Here is a 16332-nt window from a genome sequence, read left to right on the forward strand (position 1 = left end):
TGAAAGCGTACATGAATGGACATTGTCCCTGTGCAGCGCAAAGAACGCGGGCCGCACACAGATGCGGAAATGGGCATCGGATCTGCGAGGTCAGAGCTCGGCTAGCATATCAAAGGCGAGGGCTGTGTTCCAGTGCGTGTTGTCCCCTCTTTCGACAAAGGGTCTTTGTGCGCGCGAAAAAGTTTATCGCCTTCATCCCGTTTCTCCAGTTTCTAACTGATCTTCCCGCCTTTTGCTCACTCGCTCGTTACATGGCTGATCTCGTGAAGTTTCACTATGAATTGACGACATTCGACAATGCACCACCTGGCACTAGCACTGGCAGGCGCAACACAGCCCACACCGCTTGCATAGACTGCCCTTTTCCAGTTTCCATGTGGCTCCATCCTCGCCGCGCCACCTTCACCCACTCGAGCCTTAAGTACAGACCGACGGACTCTTCTTCATTACCGCCTCCTTTCCCCCCATTCGACTCCGTTTGCAGCAAGCCTGTTCACCCCCCTTCCGACCATCCATCCAAGCAACAAGGATCACGTCCATCCCAGTCCAGTCCATTTTAGTTCTCCCTCCCCCAGCTTTTCTGTCAAGGTCATTCTTGTTCGCGGTGCAGAACAAAGGTCTTTGGCTCTCTCCCGCTCTTCCCATCCTCTTTTCGTAGTGTCTCGATCCAGCCTTCTTTTCGCCCCTCGTGTCCAGGTGCTCGCTAATCGCATCATGAAGCTCACCACTGTCCTCACTGTCCTGGCTGCTGCCGCCGCCGCCTCGGCCTCCGTCTCCGACAAGCACTTCTCCATGGGCGAGATCCGCGCTCTGGAGAGCAAGGCGAGACACAGCTCTCTCGCAATGGAGAAACGGTACACGGTGTACAAACAGGGTCAGGTCAGTCTTCCATCCGGCTGAGAGTCGAGAGTCGTGCAGGTCCGGAGGCAATGCAGGGCAGGCGCCAGGACTGGTGCGCCTGCCGCTCTAGGGATGCTATATGTGAAGAAAGAAAATGACAGCGAAAGGACTGACCTGATGAACAACCCCCATTGCCATGTATAGATGACCTACTATTACGGTAGCCAGCTCGAAAACCCATACTGTGGTGGCAAGACGCCGACGGACAATGACATGGTCGTTGCCGTACCAAAAGGCTCGCCCGCCAAGTGTGGCGACAAGGTGCATCTGCACTACAATGGCAAGATGGTCGAGGCCACGGTCGTCGACCGTTGCGGCGGCTGCAAAAACAAGTACTCAGTCGATGCGACTAAGGGCGTCTTCAAGAAGCTCGCCGCGCTCGACGTCGGTGTCCTGAACCCGATCCACATGCGTGTGCTGGGGCAGTAGATGCCTTTTGAACGCGCGAAACATCTGATCATAGGGCCCCATGGCGAGCCACTTGTGTGGCGCGCCAGCACCCCGGCACGCATCCACACACCCATCCAATAGACCCGCAGATTCTTATCACTTACGTTAAGGGTATTACGTCACTGTCTCTGCCACTCGCTCCGTGCGGCACCACGCTCACAACGCTCATTTCTCATCCAACTTTATCACTGACTGCAAGAATGGGTCCGCCAATTATCCATTCGACGGCACACCAGCTTTTGCTCAAACTTCGTCTTCGTGTACCGGCCTGGGCGCGCAGCCCTCTGCTAGTTTCCTTCGGTGTAGCAATCCCGCGCCGTTCTCCAACACGGTGCGGGCCCGGCCGCCTCTTGTCACAACTCGCATTGTGTCTCGACAATCAGTCAGCGGAGCCCCCGTTTTGCCGCGCAGCTCGCTAACCGGCTGGCTGGTGCGCAGGCTGGCGCATACGCACCGGAAGGGTCACTGGTTGGCCCCCAACCTTATTTTCTTTCTGCTCCTGTCAGTCACATCAAGCTATTTTTGTTCAATCGCGATCTTCTCGTTCTGTCATTCTTACGTTCATCTATAGCAATGAAGAGCTGGCTTTCTTCTCTACGCTCTGCTACACTGCACTGGCTTCTCGCCTCCCATGTTTCGTTTCCCGGCATCTGAGGCGTTCTGTCACGCCCGACATGCGAGATTCAGCGTTAGGTTGATTGGCCCGCTCTCATCACTTGAATCTTCAGTGGACAGCATCTAAACGGAACGTCTGTGCTTGGCTGCAAAATGGGTAGGGTGCCTCACCCTGCGCCTCGGTTCTTCAATTGCAACTCATTGCATTGTCGCCATCCCAGGTCGCTCTTCGACGACAAACTACTCCAGACCCTGTCGACTAGTACACAAATTACACGGCGCTGTTCAACATGTTCCTACTGCTGCTATTGCTCATCGCATCGCCCAGTCCGTTCCCGTGCGAACGAGCCAGCAACTGCAAGTGCTCTTCTTGCGAGATCCCTTGGCTTGCGACCCCGTCTAAGCTCAATCCTGCATCCCCCGCAGACTCAGGCCCGCCGTCCTTTCCACTCTGCAACATGCTTGCGATCTGTCGGATGTATTCGAACCCTTGCTGCGCATCAGCCACGGCTGCAGATGGTATCGCCATTGGAGCGAGAGACGGAGACACGGCAAGTGCCTGCCCTGGCGGCCTATTGTCCCAAGGCGTCGTTGTGTAGCCATTCGGTCGACCAGTGACAGCAATCCTCGCATTCGCTGGCGCTGAGGTTAGCGGTGCCTCTGCTCGCTCCGCGAGCTCTGCCGATTTTGGCTTTTGCGCAGTTCTCGGGCGCTTGGCGGTGGGCGCCGGGCTCTGTGCACCGAACGTGCCTCCATCGCCACTGCTCCCGCCCGTCGTTGGCGCCGAGCGCTTCCGATACGCCGAAGTCGGCGGTGGAGTTTTTGCAGCCGCGGTCAACGCTGGCGGAGAGACAAGCAGGCTTCCTGCGATCGAAGTCGACCGCGTCGGACTTTGAGTTGCGCTTGCCTGGCCCAGCTTCGCCCAAAAGTCGGCGTATGTGCCCGCGGCGGACGCATGCGCTCGTGAGACAGACAGATTGGCACTCGAGGTGGTCAACCCGGATCCGCTACGAGACATATGGGGTGATACATCCTTGGCGCCACCCACACTACCGCCTGCACCACCGCTGCCACTCGTGTTGAACCTGTCGTTCGGCGATCCTCCGCCGTCTGTCCTAGGCGGTGATAATGGCAGATTACCCGCTCCGCCTAGGGTGCCTATTTGGAAGGTACTGGGAGCTGCAACATTGTTCGAAGAGCCTGATGACAGCCGTAGCTGATCTGCACTTGCTCCTGTCGGTGGGGCGTAGCCATAACTTCCAAAGACGTCTCCTGCGGACATGTTGTAGCCTTTGGTGTATATGTGCCCAGCTAACCTTCTGTTCTTGATTTCTGATTTCGCCGTGCGGGAAACGAGGGTGCTGGGGCTCTGACGTGATGCATACTTGATACTGGAATGTCGTGACTGATGGGGGCCTGCCCTGTCGGCTGGGCTGGAGCTGGGACCTGCTGCCTGACCTTGCTGTCGGAAGTACAGGTTTTCGACTTCTGGCAGCGAGTGTTTGGCCTGCGGACAAAGAGGAAAGAAAGCACGGAGTATGAGCGCATTGGAAGCATGAAAAGCTTGCAAGATGTCGCTCACCCAGCCGTGCTCGACCTTGAAGTGGGCGTACTTGAGTCGCTTCATGCACTTCTCCGCAAGCTGCGACGCACAACATTTAGTACTGTGGTTTATCGCATACGTCGGCATCACTCCAGGCCTTTGTAGTAGCACTCACACACTTCAGGGACTTGCGCCTCTCACGATTGGAGCTCCCTCTTGACTGCTGTGACGTTCGTTGAGGAGACTGGACATGCGATGGGTGGCCGTAGGGTGACTGCGGCATCTGATTGACCGGCCCGGCGCCAATTCCAGGAAAGCCTGGCTGCTCGAATCCGTACATCTTTGCTCTGTTTCCGAGCCTTTCCCCTTCACGACGTTCAAGCGCTGCGCAAGGCACGTTGAAAAGATCCAAGGGAACGAATGGTCAACGACCAGGACACCTGAGAGAGATCTGGGAAGGAGTATTACTCAAACATACATGGGCTGTTCTTTACGAAGTCCAAGTGCCTGCTGAAGGGCTATGTGAATTGTGCAGCCGTGCCCGTTGCCGGAAAGCACAAATGTCCTGGCGACTGGCAACAACTCTTTCGCTGACCGCGTCTCGCGCCAAAATGGGTCACGTGCAACGATAGGTTCAAACAGCTCGAGCACCTATGTTCCAACAGCACTTGATACATCTTGAACACGTTGCACGCCAAAGCCTTCGCCACAGCTGGTGCGGGAAACATTCAATGAGTGAATAAAGCAGAAAAGCACAAGAACAACATGATGAGTGAAGAAGTGATCGCGTTTTTGAGCCATGATGTAGAATCAAGAAAACACGAGCGATGAGAGGATCCAAATTTCATGCGTGATTTGTCGTCCTATCTGACCTCCAACTGTTGTACTATGAGTTGTGAATGCCTCTACGGCTTTTGGGAGCAACGTTTGCGCGTCAAGAGTGTCCATCGATACACACGACCTTGCCTAGTCGAACCTTACCGAAGCCCGAGCGAGGCAAGTCGCACATCGAAATAAGGAAGGGCACCCTTGAGCCATGCACCATTGTTTGCGTGTGCTGTCACTATTGCAAGCTCCTAGTCTCTCGTCCCTGGTGGAATTATTGTTCTGGCGTAAAAAAATTGACTTGGAAACCTGTTTTTATCGTAACAACACTAGAGCAAGGCTACGAAACTCTTGGACTTTAGACTCTGGAGGTTGGAATCGTTGACAGGCTGGATGAAGCGAATGACTATAGGCGCGCACGAGCCATGCCACGCTGTCGCTGCAGGCGCTTAGCCCACATGGGGGACAGGAGGGAGATTCGGGCGTTGGCGAGCTTGCTCATGATCCGTCGCACACAGCCCTAGTGCCAGGTGGGGACGTTGGGTCGTTGCTACCTGCCAGCGGGGACAGCCGACAACTCACCACCAAACGAAATGATAGATTTCCAGGCACCACACCACTGTTCTCTACTCTTGAATTGAGAATCGCTAGCCCAAACGATAATAAACAGTACTCCTTGATGACAACTACACCATCAAGCCCTTGCTACCTTTCTTCCATTCCTTTCCTTGATCTGTGTCTCACTTGCTCGCCTTCTTCTCCCCCTCTTCCTCATCGCCAGCTACATCGTATATCCTCCGCGATTCGTGGTGGCCCAAGCCTCTTTCTGTGCAACAGTCGGTCCAGATTGGCGAAGAGCTCGCACGACCCAGACCGTGACACAAGCCAGGCTGCCGGCGCGGTCTCCAACCCGAAGCGGCCGACATTCGGCCACTTCGCTCTGTGCATTTTCGCCCGACTTTCCTGTGAGCACCTCATTTCTTCTCGATTGGTTGGTTGGTATCCTGTGCTGCCCGCTGACTCCTCCGGTTATCAAGGTCAGCCAAGCCGGGAGTCACTTATCGCTCGCCCCAGCCCGAACCGAAAAGGGACAACAACTGCGTTGCGACGATACGAGGACAGCTCGCAACCGAGAAACCCCTGTTGGAACTGCATAGAACAACATGGCTGCCCTTCGCAATTTCTTTGGCACCTCTGGTGGCGGGAATGGCCAGCAGCAACAAAAGGATTCCGGCCGGACCACCCCCACGCCGACGCGGACGAGCAACAGCAATGTCGACGCAGAAGAGACCACCCCGGAAGCTGCTAAGACAGTGCAAAGCCAACAGGCAGCTGTCCCAGTGGCAGACCTCAAGATTGATATCCCTGGGCAGGTTGGCGTAGGCGGCGTCCGGCAGGGCGGGCAAGATGGCGGCACGCCAAGCACTCCCAGCAAGGAAGGCCTGCCGAGCAAGAAGAAGATGGTTCGTGAGTATTTCCTAATTCTTTGTTTCCGTCTGCGTTACGATCCGTCGTAGCATGGTGTTGACGCGAATTTCGCCTATCTTGCAGGTCGCGACTCACTCGGGGCTCTCAAGTCGCAAGCCGCTCCCAAGCTCTCCAACAGAGCCTCGTTCCACTCGCGCGACAGCTTCATGCTCTCTCAGCTGAACGCAAACAGTGGACAACCTTCGCCTTATGTTGTGAGCTATCTTGAATTCAGCCTGGCTATATGAAGCAGAGCAAGGCTGAAGAGCTGAACCTATCCTGTTCGTGATATGTGTCCTCCGGTGCACACAGAATCCCAGTCATTACTCGAACACCGGCGACTACCACCGACGTTCAATTGGTTCCACGCCTTCTGGCTTCACCATGTCTTCTACCGGCTCGAACGCAACCATTCGCGACCACGAAGGCGCATTGCCAGGTATGCCAGTGCACGGACACACGCAGCACAGCTCTGCTTCCTCGGAGATGGATCTCGGCCATCACCGCGGACCAACCGCGTTTGGGCTCGGAGAGATGCGCTCCGTAAGTGCTGGCACGACAACGACGCAGGCCGGCCCTCACATGTCCCGCTCCGCCGCCGAACATCCACATGCCGCCGGCGCTGGGCACCACCACGGCGCCATCCCGACCGATCGGAGCTGGAATACGATGGAGGAGGTCCGACTAGGCGAAGATGATCGCAAGGAGAAGTACTGGCGTAGATGGGGTCCATATGTTAGCGAAAGGCAATGGGTGAGCATCACGCACAACATGTTCAGGCAGAATGTTGAACACCATACTCCTTCCGCGCGTGCAGGCCACTGTACGTGAGGACTACTCCTCGAATGGCGACGCGTGGTCCCACTTCCCGCACGAACATGCTCGGTCTAGGACATACAGGTGGGGCGAGGATGGCCTTGCAGGTATCTGCGACAACCACTGCAGGCTCGCGTTCACCCTGGGTCTGTGGAACGGGAAGGATCGGATGCTCAAAGAGCGCATGTTTGGCCTGGCCAATAATCAGGGTATGTCTGTTTGCGTGCTGAATGTTCATTTGCGAGGATGATGCGGTCGTAAGCTAATATGCTTCCGTTCCCGGTCGCTGCACAGGCAACCACGGAGAAGATGTCAAGGAGCTGTACTGGTACCTTGACAACCTTCCGACGCATTCGTACCAAAAAATGCTGTATAAGTACCCGCAGGGTCCTTTCCCTTACGAGCAGCTCGTGCGCGAATCGCAGAATCGCAGCAGGGACGTCGCCGAGTTCGAGGTCACTGACACCGACCTATTCGATGAGAACCGGTACTGGGACATATTTATCGAATATGCCAAGGACGCGGAGGAGGAAAACGCGACGTCGATCCGGATCAGCGCGTTCAACCGCGGACCGGAGCCTGCGGACCTGCACATCATCCCGCAAATGTTCTTCCGCAACTACTGGTCCTGGCCCAAGGAAACCCCCGAGAAGCCGGAGATGAAGCTTGCGGAAGAGTACACCATCCAGGCCGACCATGACACGCTTGGAAGGTATTTCCTCTACTGCTCGACGTCGCCGGCGCCGAGCAAACCTTCGCGCCGGCGCAACCAGCCGCCCGAACTCATCTCGGACGAGGAGGTTGCACCACAGATGCTGTTCACGGAGAACGAGACTAACTTTGAGCGTCTGTACGGCGGCAAGAACGTCAATACGTATGCCAAAGATGCCTTCCACGACCACATCATTCCTGCTCATCGCCTCGAGAAGGACCGCCCGCAGCCTGTCCGCAAGACACGCACCGTCAAGAAGCTTGTCACAAAGGTCGTCCAGAAAAAGGTCATCAAGGCTGCTGGCAGCAACGCAGCTGAGCCCAAGCTCGGTCGTAACGGAACCATTCGTGGCAAGCCTGCCACCAATGGCAAAGTCAATGGCAATGGCGAGACCAAGCGCGCTCAGGATGGCGAGCATGGTCTGGCTGCCAACGAGGATGACGACGACGAGTATGTCAATGAGGAGGTTCAGGAAGAGGTCGAGCTGGAGGAAGAGTATTACGAGATGCCGACCAATACTGCTCCGCCCCGCAACTATGTCAATCCAGAGATGAAGGGTACCAAGAGCGGTGCTCACTACTTCTTCCAGGACGTCCCCGCCAATGGCGGCTGTGCTGTCGTGCGCCTCAAGCTGACGCCGCGCACGGTGAGCGAAGACCCGACGATCAACGACGACGAACAGTTCGACGCCACCGTCGAGTCTCGCCGCGCTGATGCCGACGAGTTCTACGGACGCATCGCATCGGGCCCCATCTCTGATGATATGAAGGGCATCATGCGCCAGGCCCTCGCGGGCATGCTGTGGTGCAAGCAATTCTACAACTTTGTCCAGCCCGAATGGCTCAATGGCGATCCGGGTCAGCCGCCGCCTCCGCCGGAGCGCAAGAACGTTCGCAACAAAGAGTGGAGGCATCTTCACATGGAAGACATTCTCTCCATGCCGGACAAGTGGGAGTACCCATTCCCGGCCGTCTGGGATACCGCTTTCCACTGCATCCCGCTCGCCATGATCGACCCCGCTTTCGCCAAGAAGCAGCTCGACCTTTTCACACGCGAATGGTATATGAAGCCCGACGGCGCGCTCCCGGCGTACGAATGGAATTTCAGCGATGTCAACCCGCCTGTGCACGCCTGGTCGACATTCCGAGTGTTCAAGATCGAGCGAAAGATGTATGGCAGGGAAGACCTGGACTTCCTCGAGCGCGTCTTCCAGAAGCTACTCATCAATTTCACCTGGTGGGTTAATCGCAAGGACTCCAGCGGCTCGAATGTCTTCGAGGGCGGTTTCCTCGGTCTCGACAACATCGGTCCATTCAACCGTTCTGAGCCCCTGCCAACAGGAGGTACCCTCCGCCAGGCGGACGGGACGGCTTGGATGGCATTCTATGCGCTCAACATGCTCAACATGGCGCTTGAGCTTGCCAAGCACAACCCGACGTACGAGGACATCGCGTCCAAGTTCTTTGAGCACTTCATTTTCATCTCGGACGCGATGACGTACAAGGAGGGCGGTGACGAGGAAGGTCTAAGCCTCTGGAGCGAGCAGGACGGGTTCTACTACGACGCCATTCAGTGGGGGCCTGGCCACTCGCAGGTCATCCCTGTGAAGAGTCTGGTCGGCCTCATTCCGTTGTACGCCACGCTGACCATCGAGCCGAGCGCGCTGAAGCGCTTTCCTTCGTTCGCAAAGCGCATGCAGTGGTTCCTTGACAACCGTCCGGAGATGTCCCAGCGCAACATTGCTAATATGAGCGTTCGTGGAAGAGGCGACCGCCGCCTGCTGGCCATGGTCAGTCGCGAAAGGCTCGAGACGATCCTCAAAAAGATGCTGGACGAGACCGAGTTCCTCTCGTCATTTGGCGTTCGCTCACTCAGCAAGTACCACAAGGACCATCCTTTCAAGGTCAACGTCGGCGGCGAGGACTTTGACGTCGGCTACTGGCCAGGCGACAGCCACAGCCCCATGTTCGGTGGGAACAGCAACTGGCGTGGTCCAGTTTGGTACGCCGTCAACTTCCTCCTTGTCGAGTCGCTGCAGCGCTTCTACCAGTACTACGGTGAAGACTTCAAGATCGAGTGCCCGACAGGCAGCGGCGACTACATGCACTTGGGCCATGTGGCCGAAGAGCTGCAGCACCGCCTGATCTCCATTTTCTGCCGAGACGACCAGGGCAGGCGTGCAACCAACGGTGGTGTGGCAATGCTCGACTACGATCCGCACTTCAGGGAATTGGTGCACTTCTACGAGTTCTTCCATGGTGATACGGGCAAAGGTCTTGGGTGAGTCTGAGAGGTCTTGCAGGATGCGAGTGTAGCTCAAGGGACTGATTATCTCCATGCTCTTTCCGCCCTTCTCAGAGCATCGCATCAGACAGGATGGACGGGCTTGGTGGCCTACTCGATTCTGAGTGCGGGCATGTCTTTCAAGCTACCGCGGACACCCCGCACGCCGCGTTCCACAGCTGCGCACTACTTGTGAGTTAGCTCGGAGGACATTATATGATACACTCTCTGATGCAAATTTCTTCCCTTGCTTGGCATCCAGTGATGAACACTTGACTGACGCCGACAGCAAATCGGATACCGGCACGTCTCAGTACAGCTATTCGGCCACTTTCTCAAGACCGCCGAGCCCTGACGAACTCTAAGAACGCAGATGCGAAACGCTTGCCCCCACTGATACCAAGCGCGTGAGGCGATGCGAAACGCAACGAGTCACGTACGAGAAGGGCGCAATTTTCGAACATCCATGATCCTACATGAGGGATACGATATACTTTACACAATCAAAGAACAGGCGACTCCCGCTTCTAACGGTGATGCAGCCACGTTTTTCATTTTCTTAGACGAGCCTTACAACAATCAGCTCCTTAAAAACACTCCACGTGTATGAGTCTGGGTTAATTCCACCTTCAGGCACGATTGCATCACTCATGTCGCGTGCCAGTTGGGCCGAAATGGCACAGGCCATTCATGTTGCGGCCGGCGGGGAGGAGGCCGAGAATGGAGGAGATATGGTTCACGGCAATTGCCTCTGGCATCGAGCGCAACGAGTTGGGTAATTTACCACTATGCATAAAATGGCGCCCATGACGAAGCCCTATATGTGGCTCGGTGCATTTTTTCTGCACCTAAAATACATATCAGTACTTTACTGTTTTGCTTTTTGCAATGCAGTCTTGACATTGTCCTTTTCCTTCTCCTCTTCCCACTTCGGCCGCGGGGCTTCGAATCCGCTGCCTAGCTTAGCATATGTGATGCCGCCTAAGCGCGAGACGGGCAACAGCTTACCCGGGTCGATCGACTTGTCCTCATTTAGGAAAGCTAACAGAGAGTGGGCAGAGCGATGTGCAACAGCCAGTCGTACCATTCGTCAAGCGGGCTTGAGCGATCGAGCAGACTCACATTCTTTGATAATATAATGACGGATGCGACCGAGGATCAGCGTCGCGGTCTTGTGATTCTCGTCATTCTTGATGTCAACGCTCTGATAAAGCTCGCACTCCAAACTGTATGCGCTCTCTCCCACTCTCGGCGGGCCGCCTTGGTCGCCGCCCCAGGTTATGTTGGGAACCGGAGTCAATCCACTCAAGGTCCATTCGGATACATCAGCAGGTGCATCGATTGAAGTGTAGTTAGCCGCTTCGATGAAAGGCTCGGAGATAATGTTGACCACGAAGCGTTTCGTCTCTAGGATGTTAGTGGCGGTGTCCTTCTCGGTGCTTGGGCCTTTGGCGTTAATGGATACGCTGATGATAGGAGGGTTGTGTCCCACAACTGCGAAGTAGGAAAATGGCGCTAGATTTCGTACCCCGTTTTTTCCTTGAGAGGAGACAAAGGCAATCGGTCGCGGGACGACACCGTTGCTGTTTTGAGCATGGGAGGGTAGTCGCCGATCGTAAGCATCAAGACTTTGCAATTATTCGATCGCATTGTAACCGAGTTGAGCCCACATGAGCAGCTTGTAGTTCGTACCAGCATCGAGATCTTCCGGCTTAAGCTGCGTGACCTTGGCCTTAGGATCAAAGTCGACTGCCCGAGGATGTTTGTTGGCGCCTTGGGGCACCTGCCAATCTGGATTGACGATCTGTCTCATGTTCCATGTAAACTCTACATCAAAAGGCTCGCGAGACTCTTCAGCCTGCTTGAAAGGTATTCGAGTGTGATTTGAAGTACTCATCGTCAACCGTCGCACCGTATGAGGAACGAAGGGGGATCGCGGGGCGGCCCTGCAGGCGATAGGCAGGAGGCAGGTCCTCATGAGCCAGGTCCTATTCATGAGCGCAACCGTGCATTTGCAATTCGGTTGAGAGCAGGCCGTCCTCAGTGACTGGCTCACCTTCAGTGTATTAAGAAGAAAAAAAAGGAGTCAATGAGTTATTCTTGGACGTTCGAGCTGCAAGCTTACGCAGCCGTGGCCTCGCTGGTGGCACCTTCAAGAGTGGAATCTTTCGGGCCAGGTCCATTCCAAAATCGATATGGACTGATGGAGGCAAACGAGATTTGGATCGCATCACGGCCTTTAAATAGGCTGAAGTAGGGTTGTTCGACATGGCTCGTGCGGGCAACACGTCGCGATTCGTAGTTGCAACTGCGATTCGCGACGCGACATGAGTGCAGGTCCATCAACGGCCAACTCTTGCGCATGGGCTGTCTTCGCGTCGGGGGATTCCCTCAATGCTCATCATTGTGTCCCACCATGTTCTCAGCTTGCTTCTCTGCTTCTTCTGCTCATGCTGTCCCACAGCCGAATTCTGCAACTATCATTCCGGCGTCATCCCTTCCTCACACGAGCCCACCTGGTCATGACCACCGACAGCGCAAATCCCCCTTCGCCTCGCCCAAACAAGATTCGCCGCCTGTCCCAAACATTGGCCCCAGTCCAGATGCCTTCCATCGACATTGCATCCGCACCAACCGCTCATCTCGAAGGCGCCAAACCCATGACGACGTCTGCACCTGCGCATGCGCAATCGGAGCCGGTGCTGCGCGTGTTGCGTGACAAGGAGCACCCGAACGCAAAGCTGCCGACGCGTGGCTCTGCCTTGTCGGCCGGTTATGATCTGTACGCGTCTGAAGACGCGACGATTCCCAAGCGCGGAAGAGCAGCAGTCCAGACGGGCATCCGTCTCGCTATTCCGTATGGATGCTATGGTCGCGTGGCGCCTAGGAGCGGCCTTGCGTCAAAGCATGGCATCGATGTGGGTGCTGGCGTCGTTGATGCTGATTACAGGGGTTTGCTCGGCATCTTGCTGTTCAACTTTACGGATGAGGACTTTACAAGTGAGTAGTTACGAAAAGGAACGTGTGCTATGCGGGTAACTGAGACGCTCTTTCCCCCTGTCCATTTGTGATGCTACTCTGCAGTCAAAGCCGGGGACAGGATCGCGCAGCTGGTTCTCGAACGAATCTGCATGGCAGACATTCAAGAAGTTGAGGTGCGTGAACAAGATGAGAGTACATGCCCCCAATTATGCTGACAGACACGTCTGCTTGCTGCTCTGTCCGCTCTTAGAACCTTGATGAGACAGCACGCGGTGCAGGAGGGTTTGGATCTACCGGTGGATTTGGGCCGCAGACAACGGCCTAGACAGTCTCGACGAACGCCGTGTACCTTGTATATAACATTTCGACTGTGACCTTGTACCGCGAGGCCTGGAGAACATCGGCCGAGCTGTAGCCGCAATCGAGGTGGTGAACGTCGTGGAGCGGCGGAGGCTGGAGTCAACCAATTAGAATATCCTCTCTAATGAGAGCGATGAGAGCGACTGATCTCTGGAGCCTTCATCCGTTTTGCTTTTGACTGTCGTGAGGTTTTATCGTTGGACATTGAACTGCGAGAAAAAAAATACTTGGGTACGGCACAGCGGACGCGTCGCGACTCGCGTGTGTCACATCTTCACATCACGACTCTCGGCTGCTCCACTTTGCAGGCTGCCATTAGCCCGACTCGGAATTGTTGGCGTTTCCGTCGTCATCGCTTCATCGGTGAATCAGACGACATGGATCACAGCTGCGGACGAGGAGCCAGGAACTCACGCCTCGCTGAGCATGGACGATCGGGCATGATTGCAAAGTAGCTCCCGCTGAAAGAGTTGGGTCGGTCTGGAGCTTCTGCCCAGGATGGAGTTCTTGCGCAACCAGGGGAAGCTGCCCAGCGGGCAACGAGCTGAAGCTCCACAAAATCGCATGGAAGCCAACTTCAAGCGTCCTCATCCAAGCAGCACGAATGGGTGCTCGGCTTTGAACAGCCCAAATTGGCGTAGACCTGGAGAAAATGACGACCTCTTGGCCATGTCTCACTTTCAGAATCATCGCTTGGGGACCAGCTCACCTGTGATTCCAAGCACAAGGCCGGCATATTCATCGTCATCTACGGTCGCTGCGGCTGAGAGTGAAGGGAAGGCCTTCGCTGCGTGGGATTTGAAGGGGCCGGATGCAGGCAACCATGGAAAATCAGATAGGTCCGACAGCGACATCGAGATTGACTTTGAGGAGCCTGAAACCGAAGGCGACGACCGATGTGTCCTCCAAAATGGGCAGCCCAACTTTTCCGCTACTTCACAGCCAAACCCTCCTCAGAGTACGCAGCCAGCTGGCTCTGCAATTTCCGAGCCAGGAAGGAGTAGCATACTCATCAGAAAAGCTACGAAATTGAAATTGCCGTCGTTCAAACGCAAGATGGACTGGAGTCAGCGCTCCTCGTCGCTCAGCCCAATGACGGATGCGCACGATGCCGATACAGGCTTCGCAGTCGACGAGAGTATCGCCATCGATGTCAATTCCGGCGGTGAGTTGGAGGCTCAAGTCGACATGAAGACTGTATTGTCCTCAGAAGCAGTTGTCCATCGTAAAGAGAAGACGCTTAAGATCATTCGGATCGGCTCCCAAACGCGGGAAACCTACAAACATGCTGAGCGAGTCGAAATAGCATTTAAAGCACTGGAGAAAAAGCAGAAAGTGCAGAAAAATGTGGAACCTGCTACCATTGCCGCCTCTGGAGCGGCAAGGATTAGCGGCCATGCTCAGAAAGGCGTCGCATTGAAACTTGCGCCAGGATGGGAGTCGACGGCGGTCAGTCGGAATCATATAGTCGTGTCAGAGGTGCCCCAGGCGTCTCAGGGCGGCAAAGATGCAGTGGAAGCACGCGACGGCAAAGCAGCGAAAGTGCGGGATGTGGAAGCAGCAAAGCCCTCCGACATGGTCACTCGAAAAGCAAAAGGTGAACGCTCCCTTTAAGCTTGACTGGAGTGCGTCGCACGCTAAATGTCCCTCTTCCCTTGCTCGCTCGTAGATCTTCAAATTTGTCCATTTTGCGATGGTCGCATGCCAGACAAGATGACACAAAAATTGGAAAGCATGATGCAGGGTCTGCTGGATCGCTATCACGAAGACGGGCCGCTCAGCATCAGCGCCATGCACACGATTGGCACTTGCGTAAGACATGAAGACGAGCGAGTCCATGTGCCGGAAGGTGTGAAGGCCGGATGGCCGCAGATACTGAACAAGCGAGAGTTGGAGCAAAGGGTCAGAGATCCAATATACTGGTCTGTTCTGCAACAACGCATCAAAGATCCGACGACGAGCGAGTGGTACCTTGCCATATCTGAGCGAGTGGCCAAGGTAGGCAAGAAGGCGTTCTCTACCACTCAACAGATGCAAAACATTGAGGATCAAAGGGCGGGCTACTATGGTCAGCAAGGATGGGAGCACCTGCTCACGCTGCTTTTGACTGCGTTCACAAAGGGCACCGACGTGGATCCACGGTACCATCTCACGAGCAAGGACGCGCTTGCGCGCATCGAGCCACTCAACCCGACGAGCTTTGTGCACAGCATTCTCATGCCAGAGCTCATCTTTATGCTTCTGCGAGATGATATGGAGAGATATGCTCAGCCAAACGGGAGTGCGGACGTCAAGAGGCTCCGGGATGCAAGCACGCGCTACGGCTCTGCGCTATTTCCTTCTGATGGCGAGGGCATCGATCCCAGGGAGCTGGTGGCCGACGATCAGGTCGAACGGTCGGACGAGCGAGGACAGCATCAAGGCAGCCAGCAAGCTCGGAACGGAAGTAGCCGCAGCAGTAGCAGCGGTGTTAGATCGTCTCAAAAATCTTCATCTCAGCCGTTTGACATTGCAAAGATCGCCATCCAGAAACGATCCCCGAGGCGTTGAGTGATTCGCGGTACCTCATGGATCGCCATATCCAGCACCCATTTTGGCGGCAGTTCGTCCAGTACGAAGGCTCTTGTCTGAGACTGCGAGTCTGTGACCCTGACTTTGCTTGGTTGGGTGCGCTACGCTCAGCTTTGAATGCATACTCATGCAGTGCTCGCTTACGGCGCCATGACTGTCTGCAAGGTCGTCCAGGGGAGTCGCAATTCATCGATCCCTGCTGGGACACACCCTTGCACTGCAACGGCAGACTTGTCATTCTGTACAAGCTTCAGCCACACGCCCCCGCAGTGACAGTGTTTCAACGACGTCACGCAACCTTTCAACGTTGACTATGTCGTGTGATCCCAAGCACATCGCAAACATGGACTTTTCCTGAGCAGCCATAGATGCCAATTCTATGCGATCGTAAAGTCGATGACATAAAGAAATTATTGATACTCCCTTGAATGGAGGCGCACACGACACAGTCGAGACACAGGGAAGATTGTCAGGATGAGGTTGAGTCGTCCCGCGCCGCCTGCTGGGTGAAACGAGATTCGAAGTCGGACTGGGTTGTACAAAAAAACAAAATGTGAAAATGAGGCCGAGGGTAGAGTTGAATCGTCCTCCTGACAGCTTGATTCGCTCCATATCGCTATTGTGCAGCTCACCTTTGTATATTGCGAGGAGCTCGAACTGTAAAGTTAGTGTACAGGTACTTGAGATGATCCAGCATAAGGGCGTGCGTGACCTTGAAACTTGCTTTGTATTCCGCTGAGCATGCCGTGCCTGCCTGTTTCACCTTTGGTTCTAAGGCGAATCCTTAGTTCTTCCTCGCGAAAGGACC

At 55.3% G+C, this 16332-nt stretch overlaps 7 protein-coding genes across 7 annotated transcripts; 4 read left to right on the top strand and 3 right to left on the bottom strand.

Annotated features, from left to right (window-relative positions):
- Window positions 1–822: 822 nt before the first annotated feature.
- K437DRAFT_254359 (uncharacterized protein) lies at window positions 823–1518 on the top strand. The gene has a single exon (XM_013389762.1). The coding sequence runs from the start codon at window positions 1045–1047 to the stop codon at window positions 1327–1329; it is 285 nt and encodes a 94-aa protein (XP_013245216.1). The 5' UTR covers window positions 823–1044; the 3' UTR covers window positions 1330–1518.
- A 1342-nt stretch (window positions 1519–2860) lies between these two features.
- K437DRAFT_243864 (uncharacterized protein) lies at window positions 2861–4019 on the bottom strand (the record flags this gene model as incomplete). The annotated part of the gene is made up of 4 exons (XM_013389763.1): window positions 3684–4019; window positions 3548–3607; window positions 3193–3472; window positions 2861–3123 (listed from the first exon to the last, which is right to left on the bottom strand). Coding segments are annotated over exons 1-4 (768 nt in total), but the record flags the coding sequence as incomplete, so codon positions are not given.
- Window positions 4020–5496: 1477 nt separating this feature from the next.
- On the top strand, window positions 5497–9976 carry K437DRAFT_266731 (uncharacterized protein; the record flags this gene model as incomplete). Its single annotated transcript, XM_013389764.1, has 7 exons — window positions 5497–5800; window positions 5885–6015; window positions 6113–6553; window positions 6618–6825; window positions 6911–9608; window positions 9687–9803; window positions 9874–9976. The coding sequence occupies 7 exons, from the start codon at window positions 5497–5499 to the stop codon at window positions 9974–9976; spliced, it is 4002 nt and encodes a 1333-aa protein (XP_013245218.1).
- Window positions 9977–10409: 433 nt separating this feature from the next.
- K437DRAFT_254362 (uncharacterized protein) lies at window positions 10410–11667 on the bottom strand. Its single transcript, XM_013389765.1, has 3 exons — window positions 11282–11667; window positions 10734–11194; window positions 10410–10652 (listed from the first exon to the last, which is right to left on the bottom strand). Exons 1-3 carry the CDS (start codon window positions 11605–11607, stop codon window positions 10480–10482), a joined length of 960 nt encoding a protein of 319 aa, XP_013245219.1. The 5' UTR covers window positions 11608–11667; the 3' UTR covers window positions 10410–10479.
- Window positions 11668–12214: 547 nt separating this feature from the next.
- Window positions 12215–12918, top strand: K437DRAFT_220867 (Deoxyuridine 5-triphosphate nucleotidohydrolase mitochondrial precursor; the record flags this gene model as incomplete). The annotated part of the gene is made up of 3 exons (XM_013389766.1): window positions 12215–12611; window positions 12696–12766; window positions 12844–12918. The coding sequence occupies 3 exons, from the start codon at window positions 12215–12217 to the stop codon at window positions 12916–12918; spliced, it is 543 nt and encodes a 180-aa protein (XP_013245220.1).
- Window positions 12919–13290: 372 nt separating this feature from the next.
- Window positions 13291–15912, top strand: K437DRAFT_254363 (uncharacterized protein). The gene is made up of 2 exons (XM_013389767.1): window positions 13291–14550; window positions 14623–15912. Exons 1-2 carry the CDS (start codon window positions 13452–13454, stop codon window positions 15501–15503), a joined length of 1980 nt encoding a protein of 659 aa, XP_013245221.1. The 5' UTR covers window positions 13291–13451; the 3' UTR covers window positions 15504–15912.
- On the bottom strand, window positions 15632–16318 carry K437DRAFT_18002 (uncharacterized protein). Its single transcript, XM_013389695.1, has one exon. The coding sequence runs from the start codon at window positions 16134–16136 to the stop codon at window positions 15759–15761; it is 378 nt and encodes a 125-aa protein (XP_013245149.1). The 5' UTR covers window positions 16137–16318; the 3' UTR covers window positions 15632–15758.
- Between the last annotated feature and the right edge of the window lie 14 nt (window positions 16319–16332).

This window comes from Tilletiaria anomala, assembly GCF_000711695.1.
Source record: "Tilletiaria anomala UBC 951 chromosome Unknown K437scaffold_11, whole genome shotgun sequence".
NCBI classification, from domain to species: Eukaryota; Fungi; Basidiomycota; class Exobasidiomycetes; order Georgefischeriales; family Tilletiariaceae; genus Tilletiaria; species Tilletiaria anomala.